The 17,881-nt window shown below is 34.7% G+C and overlaps 1 protein-coding gene across 2 annotated transcripts in view; it reads left to right on the top strand.

Moving 5' to 3' along the window:
- Positions 1–16,687: 16,687 nt before the first annotated feature.
- The window catches only part of LOC131153590 (uncharacterized), a 46,518-nt gene continuing 45,324 nt past the window's right edge, over positions 16,688–17,881 (top strand). Inside the window, exon 1 of one of the 2 annotated variants that reach the window (XM_058106003.1) lies at positions 16,688–17,211. In XM_058106003.1, the coding sequence (XP_057961986.1) occupies positions 16,861–17,211 (351 nt within the window). In that variant the 5' untranslated portion in view covers positions 16,688–16,860. The remainder of the gene's footprint in view (positions 17,212–17,881) is intronic. The other variant, XR_009136267.1, reaches the window with a different exon arrangement.

The raw sequence follows: 17,881 nt of genomic DNA, 5'->3' as shown, positions 1-17,881 counted from the left end.
ATGGTTAATAAATAAATGCAGAAAAGAAGAGCAAACGTAGCTCGCTTGCTTATAAATGCATTAATATCAAATGCTCCCCAGAGTTCCCCCAAACACTTCAGTGAGTGAAGAGCATAGAAAGAACAGCCACCACAATGAAGTGCTCGGGGGAACTCAAGGAAACAGTCGATGAAGCCTCTCCTTCTCCTGCTATCCAAGTGTTGGTTAATCATATTGGGTAGCTTTGCAATGCCTTGCTTATTTATATATATGGTTTTGGAGAGGATGAGGCAGCTGCTGTGCTCTCTTAATTTTGAACTTAGCTGCAAATGTGGTCTCTGGGGTTGGTTCGATTGTAACAGCGCATACTGTCAAGAGAGGGATAAAGCTACAAGAAATGAACCTGGTCGCAACTGTAGTACATATTAGCTAGTTCATACAAAACGTAAACTGGAGAAGACTTGTGGCCATGCATTTTCTTCATTCTTCCTTTTTCAGATTCTGTCCCCTCTCTGTGACCTTTCCTTTTCAGCTTTTCCCATTGGTTCAAATTACCCAAAAGAAAAAAACAATAACAAAAAAGAAGCGAAGCTGGTTGATCGATATAAGATTATTAATGCATGATCATGTGCAATATGCAGCAGAAAGAAAGAAATTAAGGCTAATGTAATATAATGTAATGTAATGGCCGGAGCTTGTGCTAACTAAGATACATGAATTAAAACTAATAAGGAATATGCATATGTTAATCCGCCGTGCACAACAAGGAAGAGAAGAAGGCCATGCGCCTAACTACAACAAGGAAGAAGACCCTCCATTCGTCCACATGGGATTTCTCCCATTTTTCTTCTTTTTTCCTTTCTTCTTCTTCTCCTCCTCCCTTCTTTTGTCTTTATTCCTTTACTTTTATTGTCAGTTATTTTTATTGTTTGCAAAAATTTCGAAATGCAAACATGTTAAGTTAGATTTATCTTGAGATTCATGGAATAACCTGTGAATGTTTTGGGTTGGATTTTCTCCTGTTCACTAGAACTTTAATGTTTAATTTAATGGATTGTATTACACTTTATATTTAGAAAATATTAAAATACTCTATTTTGGGTTTTGATTAATTGTAGACGTGAAAACACAATTGATGCTTGAACTAATAACATGATTTTAATAGTTCCCTGTAAATTCTCTGTTTTGAGTTTTGATTAGTTGTAAACGTGAAGGTACAACTGATGCTTGAACTAGTATTGTTAAATTTATTATACAATCTGTTAAGTAATTTTAATTATACCGAAATTGCGGGCTTGAATATTATATTATCCGGTCATGATCTCCAGGAATGGGCAAATGATTGAGAGAATAGAAACTTAAAGGAATATCCATTACCATATTAGAAACGGGCAAAACTTGTGTCTCAAGTATTTAATTAATTGTTTCTTTTAATTGAAATTTAATTTTTGCACGTTCCCTTTTAGTTATTTAGCTATTGGTAATTTTAAATTCTTTGATTCATCACCATCTTCAAATCATATTTTTGTGTGAATCTCATTATTTTTATATTTTGTTTTCCTGATTTTTGTTTTAACCCGATTAGTTAATTATTCATTTTAAGAATCTTTCTCACCATAAATGATAAACTGATTTCTTGGGTTATAATTGAAACGTTAATACTTACATATTTCCCATTGTCCCCATGAATTCGATCATGTGGCTCACCCTTGTACATTACTTTGACAGCTTTTGCGCTTGGAAATCAAAAGCAATAAAATTAGTTGATCAATAATTTTAATTATAAATATTCATATGTTTATTTAATATATATTTAAAATGGTCCTATATTATTTTACTATGTATTATGACATGTAAGTCATTAATGAAATTAATTCAATTTTTTGAACAAAAAAGAATCATCTATTAATTTAAATTAACATGAAATAAATTAAAATTTTCTAATTTGATTAATAATGTTATTTTTATCATAAATTAGTATGACAGTTACATGTTGTAAATATATATATTACAGCAAGATTATTATTAACTAAAAATAATAATCTTATATTATTTATTTAATAAAAAATATTTTAATTTTAATTAAAATAATTATCAATGAAATCTTTAATTATGAAATAATAAAATTTTTTAAGATAAAATATATTTAAAAATAATCAAGCCCCTATAATAAAAGTAAGTCCCCAAATACCACTTATTTTAAATACAACTAAATAAACTTTCAAACTTTTTCAGTTCAACATTTATTATTAGCCCTTATTAAATTCAATTTTTTTTTTTTTTTTTGAAAATGACTTCTACATAGGTGGGTCAAATGATGCCTTAGTGGTTTAAAATATTTTGATTTCAAAATTTTAAATAATGATTATTTTTTAAAAAAATTTAAAAATATGAGGAAAAAAATAATGGGAATTCTCTAGGGTTTAGCTCCCCAGATAGATCTCATGAAAAAACATCATATAAATGTCTATTCCTTTCTAAATACATGTTGAATGAAATAATCAAAAACATATAAGTAATAGTTATTACCTACATGCTAAAAATTTTCTTTATATTCCACCTTATTCCAATAAGAATAACTACTCTATGAACTAAACGTGCCGTTAGTCTTTTGAAAATTGTATTTAACATCATATTAGATTTGTGGAATGGAATGGAGTAGGAATGAAAATTTGAATGGTAAGCATTATAAAATCAAGTAATAAATTTGACTTCTTTGTAATTTATTACACTCCATTCATATGTGCCAAACATTTCATTAGAGTACTCATAAATTTCTTAGTACCTCTATACAATATCTACAAGTGAAATAAAATTCCTAGCTTTATTGCAATTGCATGATGACCAATTGTAATTTGATCGGTATGCAAGAATATATCGAATGGAATTTGAAAGTTAAGGTGTAATAATAGGGATGAATTGGGTATTTTAAAATTTTATGTGTAGAAACTTTTTCAATTTTAAAACTTATTTAACATGTGCTCTAGATATTTTAATCACCACGAAAATATTTTCAACAGACAACTACACCAATAACAATATTCCTAAATATGAGAGAACTTAAACTTATATATTAATATGTAATCAACTACACTCTATCAACCATGCTTACAGCAAATCAATATCAACAAGAGTTTGTTTGGTCACCAAATAATTTATATAATATCTTGACTAAATGATGAACAAACACAATACTATTTCCACTAGCTAAATCACAATATTCAAATTTTTAGGTACAACAGATTTTGATTAACAAGAGTATTCAAACTATTCACAACATTCACAAATTGAAACAAACCATTCACAACATACACAACAGATATACTTCAATATAAATATGCTGGAAAAGTAAATGAGATAAGGGAAAGTGTGACACCGAAAGTTTTTACAAGGTTCGGCAATCGTGCCAGCGTCTTTGCCTCAAGCAAACCGCTATGAGGATTTTACTTATCCCTCCGTTCAGTAGGTGGAGCACCTCTCTCCTTCAGTAGGCAGAGACACTTCTCTCCTTCAGTGGGTGGAGAAACCTCTCATGCAAGAACACCTCTCTTGTTTGTCAACGATTCACAACCAAAACCATCAGTTTATAGAAAAACCAAAAGCTGATTGTGTACAATGAAAACACTCTCTCAAAGAGTGGATTTCTACATGTATAAACACATTAATACTCTCAAAATAATATTTGCTATGAAGTTCAAGAGATTTGCTGGGTTTTCTGGATTGAAAGCTTTGAACTTTGAAATATAAAACCATAAAAATATTTTCAGAGGAAGGAAACGGCGCAACATTTTTTCAAACGTAAAATCAATGTGTTTGCTTTCCCTAATACGATTAGGGTTAGCCTTTTATGGCTAGGTTTGAATTCTGACTATTTTTGCAAGCTTTGGTAACAAAATATTTCAACATTAGAAAGATATCGTGCTGTTTGCAAAACATATCATGCACTTTAGTCAACTGAACTAGGAGTTTGGTTGCCCGAACCAATTAAAATTATGAATTTCAAAAAAAGCAGTAGTCTTTCGGTCGACAGAACTTTCGGTTTGGTCGCCTGAACCCGTTCGGTCACCCGAACCAACACTATCTGGACTTTAACAATGGCAATAGCCATTTAGTCAACCGAACCATAGGTTCGGTCGCTCGAACTCTTTGGTACCATACCAGTTTGTTTAGATTCCAACATTCAGTCAACTGAGCATAAGCCCTAGGCACCCGAACACCCTGAAATTCAATGTTCTTTATTATTTTGATTCCAAAACTTATTTGTATCCTTTTGAAATGATATTCAGACTTTGTAAAAATATTTTCCAAGCTAGTCATTAAAAAAGGTCTTTAGGTCCAATAATTAATCCTAAAAGGTTCATAAAGAAAACCTAATTTGAGAAGTACTTACATGAGATTTATTTTACAATACACATGAAATGCTATCTAAGTCCTCATGTCTTCAAGCTTGATCTTCATCCAAGCTTTTTCGTAAGTAGTTATTCTTCATTTACTTGTGTTCTTCATGGCTTTACATTTAAACATTGTACATTGTTGGCTTTATAGGGGCCAGCAGTCAACCCTGTTGCATTCTAGTAGGGGCCCAAGGATCGCATTGGCTTGGTGGGCCAAGCCCGTGACACCCCTCATGGTTTGGTGCAGCCCCTCATGTCCACCCGATGCTTAGTGCGGGGTTCTGCGCTGCTGTTTAAGGGAATAAGTTGCACCCCTTGTAGCACCAATTGGTTTTAGAAGAATCGATAGCGCTTGATCCTGAAAGTGGTATCACAGCGAGGTCGCGAGTTCGAGTGCCCTAGGGTAGCTGCTGGGGGGAGATTGTTGGCTTTATAGGGGCAAACAGTCAACCCTGTCACATTCTGGTATGAGCCCAAGGATCGCATTGGCTTGGTGAGCCAAGCTTGCAGCACCCCTCATGTCCACCTAACGCTTAGTGTGGGGCTCTGCACTATCGTTTAAGGGAATAAGTTGCGCCCCTTCTAGCACCAATTGGTTTTAGAAGAACCGGCAGCGCTTGATCCTAAAAGTGTGCTTGTAAGCTATAATACCTGTAAAATACACTTGATAGCATAATTAGATGTCTTAATTTGTTATTATCAAAACGAGGTTAAGCCTTATTAGGTCAACAATCTCCTCATTTTCTATGATGACAAACAAGGAGAAATATGAGGTAGCCTTGATAAGGATCCCCCCTCACAATAAGCATTAACATAAAATAAACAATGAAAAATTATTCATGTAAGCTTAATTGTTATTTAAATTCTTCCATTTGACAAAAAAATTTCCCCCTTTCGACTTAGATTTCAAAAGGTATTTTATAATAAATTTTTACATTATGCTAAAAAATATTATTTTTCCATTTAGAAAATTTGATTTTTCTTAGTATTCTCCTCTTTCTAAAATACAAAAATATTACAATTATATTATGTTAGACGTCCCAGCTCCGGGAGTATATAGTCTAGAGGGGGTGAATAGACTCTTTTCGTTGAATGCGTATTTCTCTACAAAATAAAAACTCTTGGCAAGATATAAGAAATTATATCACAATATAAGTAAATGTAACTCATGCACAAGACAAATAAAATAAAGAAAATGGTAGAGAAAATCAACACCACTATTTTTACGCAGTTCGGCACCAAGCCTACGTCCACGCCTTGGGACCAACTACCCAAGGATTCCACAATCCACTAAGGAACTCCTTCACTGGCAGAGAAGCCTTATAACCCAAGAACAAATCCCTACCATGCTCACAAAGAGCCTTCACTCGGAAACAAATCCCTACTCGCTCATAAAGAGCCTTCTCGGTTCACAAAGAACCTTCACCAAATGGTTCACAAAGAACCTTTATAAGAAGATGATGGAAATACAATATGATGCTCCTCAAATGAGCAAATATTAAATACAAAACAAACCTCACACTATCTCTCAAGTAATGAATCAAACACAATTAAAGAGTAAGAGAGAATGAGCACTTGTGAATGAAGAACAACAATGCAAAGTTCCAGGTGCTTAGGTTTTGGTATAAAAAGATGTTTTTCACTAAGAATGATCAAAAGCCTTCATAACCATGTTAATACAAATCTAATAGCTTGTATTTATAGCCCAAGAGCCAAAGAAGCCGTTAACTAGTCGTTGGGGGGGAAAAAGATATTTTATTTGGTAAACTAATCGTTTTCTACCCGTTAGTGTCATTCCACCTGTTGGACTCATCGACTAGTCCCTACACTCGTTGACTAGTCACACACTGCCACTCGTTCACGAATTCCCTGTGTTCGTCGATGAGTGCCTTGAATAAAAAAAAGTCATCAACATAAAAGTTGTGGAATTTTGTCTTCACCAAGGACACCAAGATCGTCTTTTTTGGACTTTTCTAGCAAAAGTTATAACTCAAATACCGAAAGGTGTTCAGGACTCAAGGCTACACTACGTTAGTGACGATTGCTTTGTTTTTCCTTGTAAAAAAAACCTTTTCAATGACTTAAAACATTCTTGGGCAAAATTATATGAAATATACTTCTCCAAATAAGTTTCTTACTTAAATATAAGTTATCTTGATTAATGAAAACATATTTGAAGCTTGTTTGATATCTTATATGCTTAGTATATCCCTTTATAAATATACTTGACTTTCTTTGAACTTTTAGAACATAAAACTTGTTTTAACACAATCGAGACTAAGTATAAAAATGTTCTTAAAACTAGGATGTTAAAATTTGTCCCTTTAAAAATATATTTGAGTTTATGATTCATTTGACAAACTATTAAGTTATGTAGGAGATATGGATGACAGAAGGTCTACAACAGGTTATGTCTTTACCTTTGTAGAAGGACCTATATATTGGAGGTTTGTGGTACAATCCCTAGTGGCATTGTCTATAACTGAATCTGAATATATGATAGTTGTCGAATTAGAAGGGAAGTCTTTTGGCTTATCGGTTTAGTCAAAGAGTTGGGTATACAACAAAATGGGGTTATACTACGTTGTGACAATTAAAGTGCTATTTACTTAGCGAAAAATCAAGTGTACCTTGCTAGAACCAAGCATATTGATGTAAGGTTCCACAGAGTTTAGGAATTGATTACTTCAAGTGAACTTGTATTGGAGAAGGTTCACACATCTGAAAACACAGCGGAAATTTAGACAAAGTCGATTAATACTGAAAAGTTTAAGCATTGCTTGGACTAACTTCATGTCTCAAAGTGCTAGAAGGGAGACGAAACCAACCTAATGTTCCAAGGTCATGGTGGAGCAATGAGATATGTTTTCAGGTTCTCCTAAGGGGCATATATTTGTCAAGGTAGAGATTGTTATGTTTTTGTGGCTCATATACTTAAAGGAGTGCATAAACAAGGGAAAAAAACATAGTTGAAATCACTTGTGTTGATGGAGCTAGTAGCAGCAATCAGTCGACGAATTGGCCTAATTCATCGACTAAAAGATACCGAGTTCGAAACAATTACATTATGTCTGAATTCATCGATTGATTGACCCAATTCATTGACTAATTTGTTCTGGGCAACGAGGATGATTTCAAATTTTGAATTTGAATGTTAATATGGTCAGGTATTTGGAGGGAAGCCTCCATGTTATTTATAAATATACCATTCTGGGTATATTCTAGAAGTGAAATATCATTGTATTGATTGTATTTTGTACTTTGTGATTTTTATAGTAAAAACCTTTGCCAATTGCTCCCGTGGATGTAGGCTTTGCTGAACCATATAAATCTTTGTGTGGATTGTTATTGCTTTTAGATATACTAAGTGTGTGTGCTCCATTTTGGATCTTCATTGTTTGCTGCGTTTAAATTCCGTTGTGCAAATTCATAGTTCATTCACAACATTTGGAAAATCAGTTAGTTGGCGCAGACCTTTGCATGCAAGAGATGACCACTTTTATTCATTATATATGTTTTATATGTAATTGTCAAATTCTTTGAATGTAAGTCAAAGTTATTCAAGTAATCTCTTGGAGATGTGGCTCATATTTGAGTGGAACACATGCACTAGGAAAAGCATAGTGATGCAAAGAATAAGGAGGCTAGTTGCAGGATCAAATCGTCGATGGATTGGTCAATGGTATAAGAGATGGTTTACTTTCAGTATCAAGCCATCGATGATTTTAGGTTGCAAGAACAGCTCTCGGCATCAAACTGTTGACAATTTTCTGAAACTGTCGACAGTTTTGTTTGGTGCAAGTCACAAAATTTGAATCAAAGATCAATAGTTTGGGAGATTTTGGAGGATTTTCCTCCAAGAGATTGCTACATAAGTATTTTAGTTATAGTAGAAGTCTTTTGTACGCATAGGGTTAGTATTTAATCAATATTACGTAACCCTAGTTTGATAAGCTTTGTATGCTTCACATTGTGATAATGAAAAATAGTCGATGCTTCCGTGGATGTAGGCAAATTTTCATACCACGTAAATCTTGTGTCTTTGATTATTGCTTTCATTTATTCTCTTTGCAAATGTTCCGCTTCACATTTGCATCAACAATTGGTATTAAAGCACCAATTTTCAACAATTGGCATCAGAGCTATTGGTTGCAATGGCTGGGATCTCTTCGATGAAGTTTGATGCTAATAAATTTGATAGAATGGGAAATTTTGGACTTTGGTAGAGGAGGGTTAAGGACTTGTTGGTACAACAAGGTATGGTGAAGGCACTATACGAAAAGAAGCTGAAAGGCATTGACGACAAAAGTTGGAAGGAGTTGGAAGCGAAAGTTGTGTCTATTATCAAGCATTATCTAGTCAATGACATGATGTATTGTGTCATGGATAAGGAATCGATGGTATCAATTTGGCTTAAATTGGAGAGCCAGTACATGTCTAAGTCATTGACGAACAAGTTATATCTTAAGCAAAAATTATATTGGCTTAAGATGATAGAGGGTTCAAACCTGACTCAGCACATCAACAAATTCAATCAGATTATTAGTGATCTGAAGCGAGTTGATGTGAAGTTTTAGGAAGAAGACAAAGCATTGATGCTGGTTAATTCCCTACCTACGTCTCCTACGTACGAGAATCTAGTTACGACTCTGAAATGGGGGAAAGAAACCCTAGAGTTGGAGGATATCATGAGTGCATTATTGGGGTTCCATTAGAGGAGGAAAGCTAGCAATGAGAGTTCAAAAGGTGAAGGGCTCGTGGTGAAGGGTAATCATGATTGTAGGACAAGCAAGTCCTGGAGTGGATCAAGTGGTAATAAAACTCAATCGCAATCCAAAAGGAGGATGGACATTCAGTGTTTTAAGTGCAGGAAAATTGGGCACATAAAACCGGAGTGTTCAGAGTAGAGGAAGGGAAATGAAGAAACTCAATAGGGTTCATCAAAATCTGCGAATGTAGTGAAAGAAGGAGACTCGGGGAGTAGTGATTGTGATATGCTTTCTATTTCATCAAGTTCAGAATGCCTCACGGATTCTTGGATCCTATACTCAGGATGTTATTTTCACATGATGCCCAACAAAGTTTGGTTCACCACTTAAATATTGGTCAGTTCTGGTTCCGTTATGATAGGAAACGATTCCATCTGCGAAGTTATTGGAATGGGGGATATCAGAATCAAGATGTATGATAATGTGGTAAGGAAGTTATGTGGTGTAAGGCATGTACCTAATCTACGAAAGAATGTGGTATCATTAGCCACTTTAGATTGTAACGGGTATAGTTGTAAGTCTAAAAGTGGGATAATGAAGGTGTGTAAAGGCATTTTGATGATGATAAAGGGATACAAGTTAGCAGGGAATCTCTATTCATTGCTAGGTAACACAGTTGTAGGTGGAGCTGTAACTAAAAGTTCTAAGTCAGATAATACCGTTTTGTGTAAAACAACCACACACAAAATGGAAGGAGATGTTTTTTAGGTTTAACTTTTGGCTGAGGTGGAATATCAGACCAGGAGAGAGTTCCTCAAGTCAGACATTGGAGTTGAGTACGCTAGTGTACAAGGAGTTTTGTGAGCATGGCAGGTTGTATGTAGGGCTTGCGAGGAACTTCTTGGTAAAGTTAATAAGTATAGCATGTTTCTCGATTAACCGATCGCTAAGGGTATCACTAGATGGAAGAGTTGCAAGAGAGGTTTGGACATGTTATGCGGTAGGCTTCTCTAGTTTGAGAGAGGTTGGAGGTCCAGCCATGCACGTTTCTAGTGAGATAAGATCTAAGCTTGGTGCAATGTTCGGACAATACATCTTTGTGGGGTAAAAAAAAGATGAGTTCAAGCTATGTGATCCAATGGCAAATAGGGTGGTGATCAATGGAGACATGATTTTTTATGTTAAAGCTATGGTGCAATATACTCAGGTTGATGAAGAGAAACGAGTGCCAGAAAGTTGTAGCAACAACGATTATGTTGTGTTGGTGGAGATGGAGACTCAGGGCAGAAGTGCATGGAGCTCTAACTTAGGAGACCAGCAGTATCACTATATAAAATGGAGTAGAAAGGAGATTGTAATGCAAGTGAAGTTACATACTTAGGGCAAAGGTGACATCGTTCATATTGCAGGGAGTTCTAGCTTAAGAGACCAGCAGGATCACAATAGGCCTAGGTGCACTATTAGGCCATCGCTCAAGTATGAGTCTAATGACTTGATGTCTTATGCATTCATCACTACCAGTGAGGTTCCTACTATTTTTTAAGATATGGTGCACAACAAAGGGAAAAATAGATAGACGAGTGCTATGGTAAGTGATATGGAGTTACTACATAAGAATCAGGTGTGAGAGTTGGTGGAGCTTACAGAGAGGAAATTGGTGATAGGATGAAAGTATTGGGTAATTATTCTATTGTTTTATGTGAATGGCATGCCAATTGCTAGGAAGATTTCAACTAGGGTTAATCATTCGAAAACTCTGTTGGGAAAGGAATTTGACATGAAGGTTTTGAGTACGGCCAAAAGGATTCTTGGGTTGGAGATTTGCAAGTATAAAGCTACAGGGAGATTGAGGTTATCTCAGGGTGACTTTGTGGTCATAACCACAGGGAGATGGTGGTTATCTTAAGGTGGTACACCGGTGGCGAATCAATGTAAACTGTCTACCACTAAGTACCCAAGGATGGACGGTAATGTTCGGGTTATGTCAAGGGTCCCCTATGCTAGTGCAGTAGGATGTTTCGACATACAACAAAGTGATCTATCAGTTGTGAGATTCGCGTATGCAGACTACACAAGGGACTTGAACGACATGAGGCCTACAACAAGGTATGTTGAGGGAGGGCTTATTTGTTGGAAGTCTAGGGTGTAGTATCAAGTTGCACTTTCAACAACTAAGTTGGAGTACTTGGCATTAACTAAGGTTGTCAGGGTAGCATTGTGGTTTAAATGATCGTTCAAGGAGCTGGGTGTTCAAATAGGTGGAGTTCCTATTACCACGGACAAGTTCAAGCATTTCTTGGACTTGGTTTACGTCTCCAGGTGCTAGACGGGAGGCGGTCTCAATCTACTGGCCCGGGTGGAGCAATGGGGTTATGCATTCATGTTAGCTTTACCATGATCCCAAGAAGGGGGTGAATTGGTATTTTAAAATTGATGCCCTAGGTTAATATCCTAACAGCAATATTTTCACGACCTTAAATTCAATCTAGTGCATGTAAATTAAATCAATTGTCATATGTACCATAAATTAAATAGTACAATCTAATCAACTAAACATGCACTAGAAAGCAGTAAAAAATAAGTGACACCAAGAAGTATTATCGAGGTTCGGCAAATTGCCTACATCCCCACCTTGGCTAACAAGCACAAGTATTACCACTATAATGCTCACTTAAACGGGTGGAGCGGCACCTAAACAGCCAGGTCAATTAGCACAGGACTGACCTCAACCTTTACATACAATCCTTACTGGGCTAGATTACCGCCCCCTCAGGCCACGCCTAGAATACAACAGTATGTTCACAATAATGAAACTAGTACAGTGATTATGCTTTCATGTAAAGCAGATATGTACCCAATATAAACAATCACATACACCATCAAATGATATAATGAAGTAAGCTCAATGTGGTCTAAAATGTCTACTCTCAAATATTTATGCAAGCATTGCAATCAGTGCGTGAGAGTGCAAATAATATGATCTTTGTGTCAAAATAATGATTTCAATCACAATACATAAACAAAGATCCTTAGCACAATTTAAATATCTCAAAAAATATTTTTCTCAAAGTATAAGCCTCAAGAGATATTTAGATTTTGTTTGCAAAAATGGTTTGATCTTTGTGTTCAAAAGATAATACAAATAAAAGAATATTGCAACACAGATCTTTAGAACATAAGCAAATATCTCTCCAAGAATTTTTCTCAAAATGAATCACACGAGATATTTGAAAATGATTTGAAAATATTTTTAGCAACCAAAATCGAATGCAAACTCCTTAAGGTATTGCAATAATGATGCAACACTCAGAAGCTTTAGTGAAGTTTTTCTTAGAGAATACTTATTGATAAAGTCTCCTAAGAAAACATTAAGGTCTTGCTCTCAAACAAAATAATATCAATTAATCACAAATTAGAAAGAGCAAACCTTTAAGGTAAGAATACTCAATTCACACTTACCTTAAAGGTTTTTGGCAATATGGCAAGGTAAGTATGAGTATAGGATGCTTGGAAGTGAATATGAGAGATTTTAGATTTTAGAGAAATTTCACTAATCAAGTTTGCTAATCTGTTCCTAATCTTTTCAAATGAGGGGGTATATATAGACTACCCCATGATTAAAACCGTCTAGGACACATAGGGGATTATTTGTATTGTTTTAAACCATTTTAACCCAATTAACCCCATTTAAAAACTTTAACCGCTGTAAAAATAATATGGCAACCCAAGAGCACCGGTCGATCGAACGTGAGGTTCGGTTGACCTAGTGACGAAGTTCGGTCGATCGGGCAAAATTTGAACTGAAAGTTCGGTTGACTAAACTAGGGTTCCCAAAGGCGATTTGTCATTTCCGCACGGTTCGGTCGACCGTGTGGATTTGAACTAAGTCGCTAGGTCGACCGAGCATGAGAACTCAGTCGACTAGGTGGTTGGCTTAAGCTTAAGGTGCAATCGACTGTATAGTCAAACTATTGACCAGGAAAGAGTTCGGTCGATCAGGTAACTTGAATTGGGCAGGGTTCGGTCAACCGTGCAGTGGTTAAACTGTTGACCCGGTGACCAGTTCAGTCGACCAACAGATTTTCATTGTGAAGGTACAGTCGACTGAACATGCATTTTTAATGCATTTCGGTTCTATTTCCTTATGCAATCACCCTATCCTTATAAGCACGTTATATTTATGCATGTATAAGTGTCCTAAGGTCATTCTAGGTCTTTTTCGTTTGAGCTTACCTATCATATCATGTATGTGATGCATTTGATTATTACAACCTAGATCCTATTTACTATTACAGACCTATAATAAATAATGAATTTAAATACAATGCAACTAAAGTCTTCAGGGCCTTCAACTTCTACTTATTGTGCATCATTTTGATTTGCCAATTGTATACCTGCACATATCCTCAGACAGCCATCAAATACAACAAGCATTTGTCATTATCAAAATCGGGTGTGATCTATAAGGTCAACACAGATTTCTCCTAAGTGGTGAATATTCGCCAAGTTGGAGATTATTGGAAATGTGGCTCATACTTGAGTGGAACACATGCATTGGGGAAAGCATAGTGATGCAAAGAATAAGGAGGCTAGTTGTAGGATCAAACCATCGAAGGATTGGTCGATGGTATGAGATACGGTTTGCTCTTGGTATCAAACTGTCGATGGTTTCAGTTTGCAAGAACAACTCTCGGCATCAAACCGTCGACGGTTTCGTTCAATGCAAGTCACAAAATTTGGATCGGAGATTAGTGTATTGGGAGATTTCGGAGGATTCTCCTCTGGAAGATTGCTACAAAAGTTTTTTAGTTATAGTATAAGTCTTCTATATGCATAGGGTTAGTATTTAATCAATACTATGTAACCCTAGTTTGATAAGCTTTGTAAGCTTCATATGATGATAGTGAAAAACAGTCGATGCTCCCGTGGATGTAGGCAAATTGTCGAACCACACAAATCTTGTGTCTTTGATTATTGCTTTCATTTATTCTCTTTGTAAGTGATTGCTTGTTTCCATATATTCATCATTGAGTTCTTGCATTACTTATTTCGATTTGATTCAAGTTTGCGTGTGTTTCTGCTGCGCATTCTCATCAACAATTGTATTAGAGTGCCAATTTTCAATAGAATCAAGGGGAGTGACATTTTTTAACACGCAGAATTTTGAAAAGGAAGGGGTTATGCAAAATTTGTATGCAAAGGTTCTCACAATTATCCATACAAATTTAAACCAACTTTTGGAAATTTTGGATAAATGGAAAAACCAACTTTTGGCAACATACGGTTGCATGTGAGGCCATGAAAAAGAATAAGTGACTTTTGAAAAGTTGGTTAGTTGAACATAAATCAACTTTTCAAATGTCTGTGAGGTCTATATTAAAGTTGGATGAACTTGTAGAAATAAAGATAGGAAAATACTGTAAATTACAAAATGTTTTAAGGCACGTTATAATGTCGTTTTCGTTAAAACATTATTTGCCCCCATCAGATCGGTGTGTATTGAGTCAGCAAATATGTTTTCAGGATACAATGAATCCCAAAATTTAATCTGATATCAAATTTCATTATACACAAAGGAAAACTGATCACAACACCCTTAGAATAATCTGAACAAATTTTCTGAAATTTTATTTTTTCAAAAAATAGAATTTAGATTTAAAAAAGATATAATTTGTAGAAGCTTTATGTAAGAAAGAGAAGAAGAGAATGATGAGTTTTCTCTATTTTTCGTGGAGTTAATTTTGTCTTTAAATAGACAGATTTATGTCTTTTTCGAAAGGTTGCATCTGTTCAAATCGTGAAGCAGATTTGACCTAGTCTCACCTTACGTCGACTTGGTCACGCCTTGGTCGAGACTCTCTGGAAAATCAATTATTTTATCATGTGCGAAGCACTATCATAGGGTGCAATATAGTACACCCTAACACTTTCTCTTAACAAATTTTAAGAAATTATTCCACCTTATCATTTATTAATGACCTTTCCTTTTCCACTTTTTCCAATGTGGGACAAACTCACATAACTTAAATACTCCTTATGAATGCTTTAGAAAATTCATAAATGGAAAACTTTGAAAACCCATAAAATCGTATATTTTAGAACATATTTCAACAGAACTTGGTTTTTAGTTGCATGAAATTCTGGATATTCGGTTAGTCTTCATAAACTAACTTTCCAAAAGTCGGTAAGCCTATGCAAATTTTGCATGGGAGCTATGTAAAGTTATACATTCTACAGAAAATTGACTTTTGGATAGTAGGTTTTGTCTTCATGAATTGACTTCCTAAAAAATCGATAAGTCTACATAAATTTTGCATAATTTTGCATGGAGGGTATGTAAAGACATGTATTCTAAAGAAATCGAATTTTAGATAGTCGATTTAGTCTTCATGAACTAACTAGCCAAAAGTCGGTAATAAATTTACGTAAACTTTGCATGAACCATCCATGCTACACATAAACTGACCTTTGGATAGTTGATTTTGTCTTTATAAATAGACTACCAAAAAGTCGGTATTGTTCCACGTTTCAAAATTCATGTATTCTATATTGAAATAAACTCTATGGAAAGTTGATAAGCCTACCGACTTACCATAAGTTGATTTCACTTTAACACAATTCTGTAAATCATTCAGTAATGATCGTAGTTGTGCTTTTTAATTAAATAATAAATATTTTTGTAAAAGCTCAAAAATACACAAAGAGAGAGAGAGAGAGAGAGAGAGAGAGAGAGAGAGAGAGATGACTATTGGGTCACATAGAGGAGAAATTATTAGGTGAACCGAGTCTACCACGTCATCTATAGACTTATACAATAAAGTCATGACAGCGCATACAATACTTTCCAAATAAATAAAAAGATGTTAATTTTATTTGAAGGAAAATTAATCATTGACATCTTTTTATTTGTTTGGAAAGAAAGTTAAATATGTTTTACTTATGTGTATTGTATGTGCTCTCATGACAAATTCATAGTTAATTTTTTCTTTCCAAAACAAATTATAGTGAGTTTCATATTTAATTCATGGTTTAAAATTTTTAAAAACTTATATTTAATATAATTATTTTACAAAAAGAATTGAAATTTTAAGTGTTAATTTAATTAGTAGTTTTAACAGATTCATTGGTTGTTCGTCGAAACATTTATATTTTATTTAACAAAAAAATGTTATGAAGTTACTAAGCTAATTTTTTAAAGACAAATTAATGAATTTATTTATTTTTTATATATCTATTAAATTATTTAATCATATGATTATTTTAACCATTTTTAAAGTTTTCGCTGGCCTACCCATAAAATTTTATAAAATATAGATAAATAATATTGCTATACTTTTCATGCAAAAAAAACACAGTTCATTCTAAATAATAATAATAATACATTTAGTTAAATAATAATTAAATAATAACATATTTTATTTTTTTAATATGAAATTGCACGGACAAAAATGATTAAAAGAAAAATTAATGATGTTTTTTTTGTCTATAAGTAATTTTTATTCGAAGGTAATTATGAACTTCTTTATATATTTATTTTGAAAAGAAACTTATTTTTATAAGATCTATTAGATATATATGATAATTTGTCCGTACTGAGCAATCATGGTATGAGATGTGTCGCCTTTAATCATTGGAAACAAGGAGGGAGAGCGATTTGAACCACTTGTTGTCTTGTTGAGAGGACAAACACAAATTAGTAGCTTACAAAATTTACAATCACTCTTTTATTTTTTTTATTTTTTTATTTTTATTGAAGCTTTTGCTCAATCTGTACAACAATGGCGGTAAATCCATCGCCTCTCTCCTCCTCCTCCTCATCGTCGTCGTCTTGCTCCCACTGCTCCCCTCCCTTGAATCGTGCTGTCCCTCCCCGCCCTTCTTTCGCTTTCTTCAACCCAACCTCGCCGAAGCTTGCTGCATCCCTCAGCGAAGCCCCGCGGCTCGTTTGCGTTCGCTCTCGGACCCGCAATTCCGATTCATCAGACTTTTCTTTCGGAGACGGGGTCGGATCCAATAGAATTATGGATTCGGCTGACGACGGAGCTCCGTTTGGATCTTCCGTATCTTCCTCCTCTTCGTCTACTACTTCTTCGGCCATTGATTTTCTTACGTTGTGCCATCGGCTTAAGGTATGTATGAAAATAAGGAGCTGCATTAATTTCTATGGTGATTTAATTTCATGCATTACCTTGTTTGTTTTTTCTCATTTCATGTATATTCGCTCAGATGTTGTCTAGTATCTTTTACTGTTGAAATAGGATGCAGGGTCTCACTCACGCTTTATATAATTGCCCGTTGTTTGGCTGCCAAGAAAATTTGATGAATGAAATAAAAATAAAATTCTCTTCCTCTAGTCTTTTGTTGTTTTTATTTGGAATTGAAATGGAAAGTTTAAGCCAGCCAGGAATACTGGCGGAACCTATTAATACTGGTTGCAATAGGTTCAGTTAGGTGGAGTTTAATTTGGTTGGATAAGAAACTAATGGAATGTTTTTAAGATGAAAAATTAAACGCAACAACAGCAACCACCACCACGACCATGACCGTGCGGTCAGTCTCAATAGGTAGGATCTTGTATATGAATCCTTTACCATCATTTTGTATGATCTAGGGCATTATCACCCAAAAGTTGAAGTGATGCTAAATTCTTTTTTATTACTTGGAACCTAGTTATTTTAGGTTTATTTCTCCCTCCCCTACAACCTCCAACATCAACTAAACCCCTCTTTTTCACTGTAACATTATTTAGTCTGCGTTCCAACTGCCTAAACTACTTTTACTCCAATCCTCTTATCTTCT

Source organism: Malania oleifera, chromosome 4, assembly GCF_029873635.1.
Source record: "Malania oleifera isolate guangnan ecotype guangnan chromosome 4, ASM2987363v1, whole genome shotgun sequence".
In the NCBI taxonomy this organism is placed as follows: domain Eukaryota; kingdom Viridiplantae; phylum Streptophyta; class Magnoliopsida; order Santalales; family Ximeniaceae; genus Malania; species Malania oleifera.
This window is presented reverse-complemented; position numbering and strand designations above follow the sequence as displayed.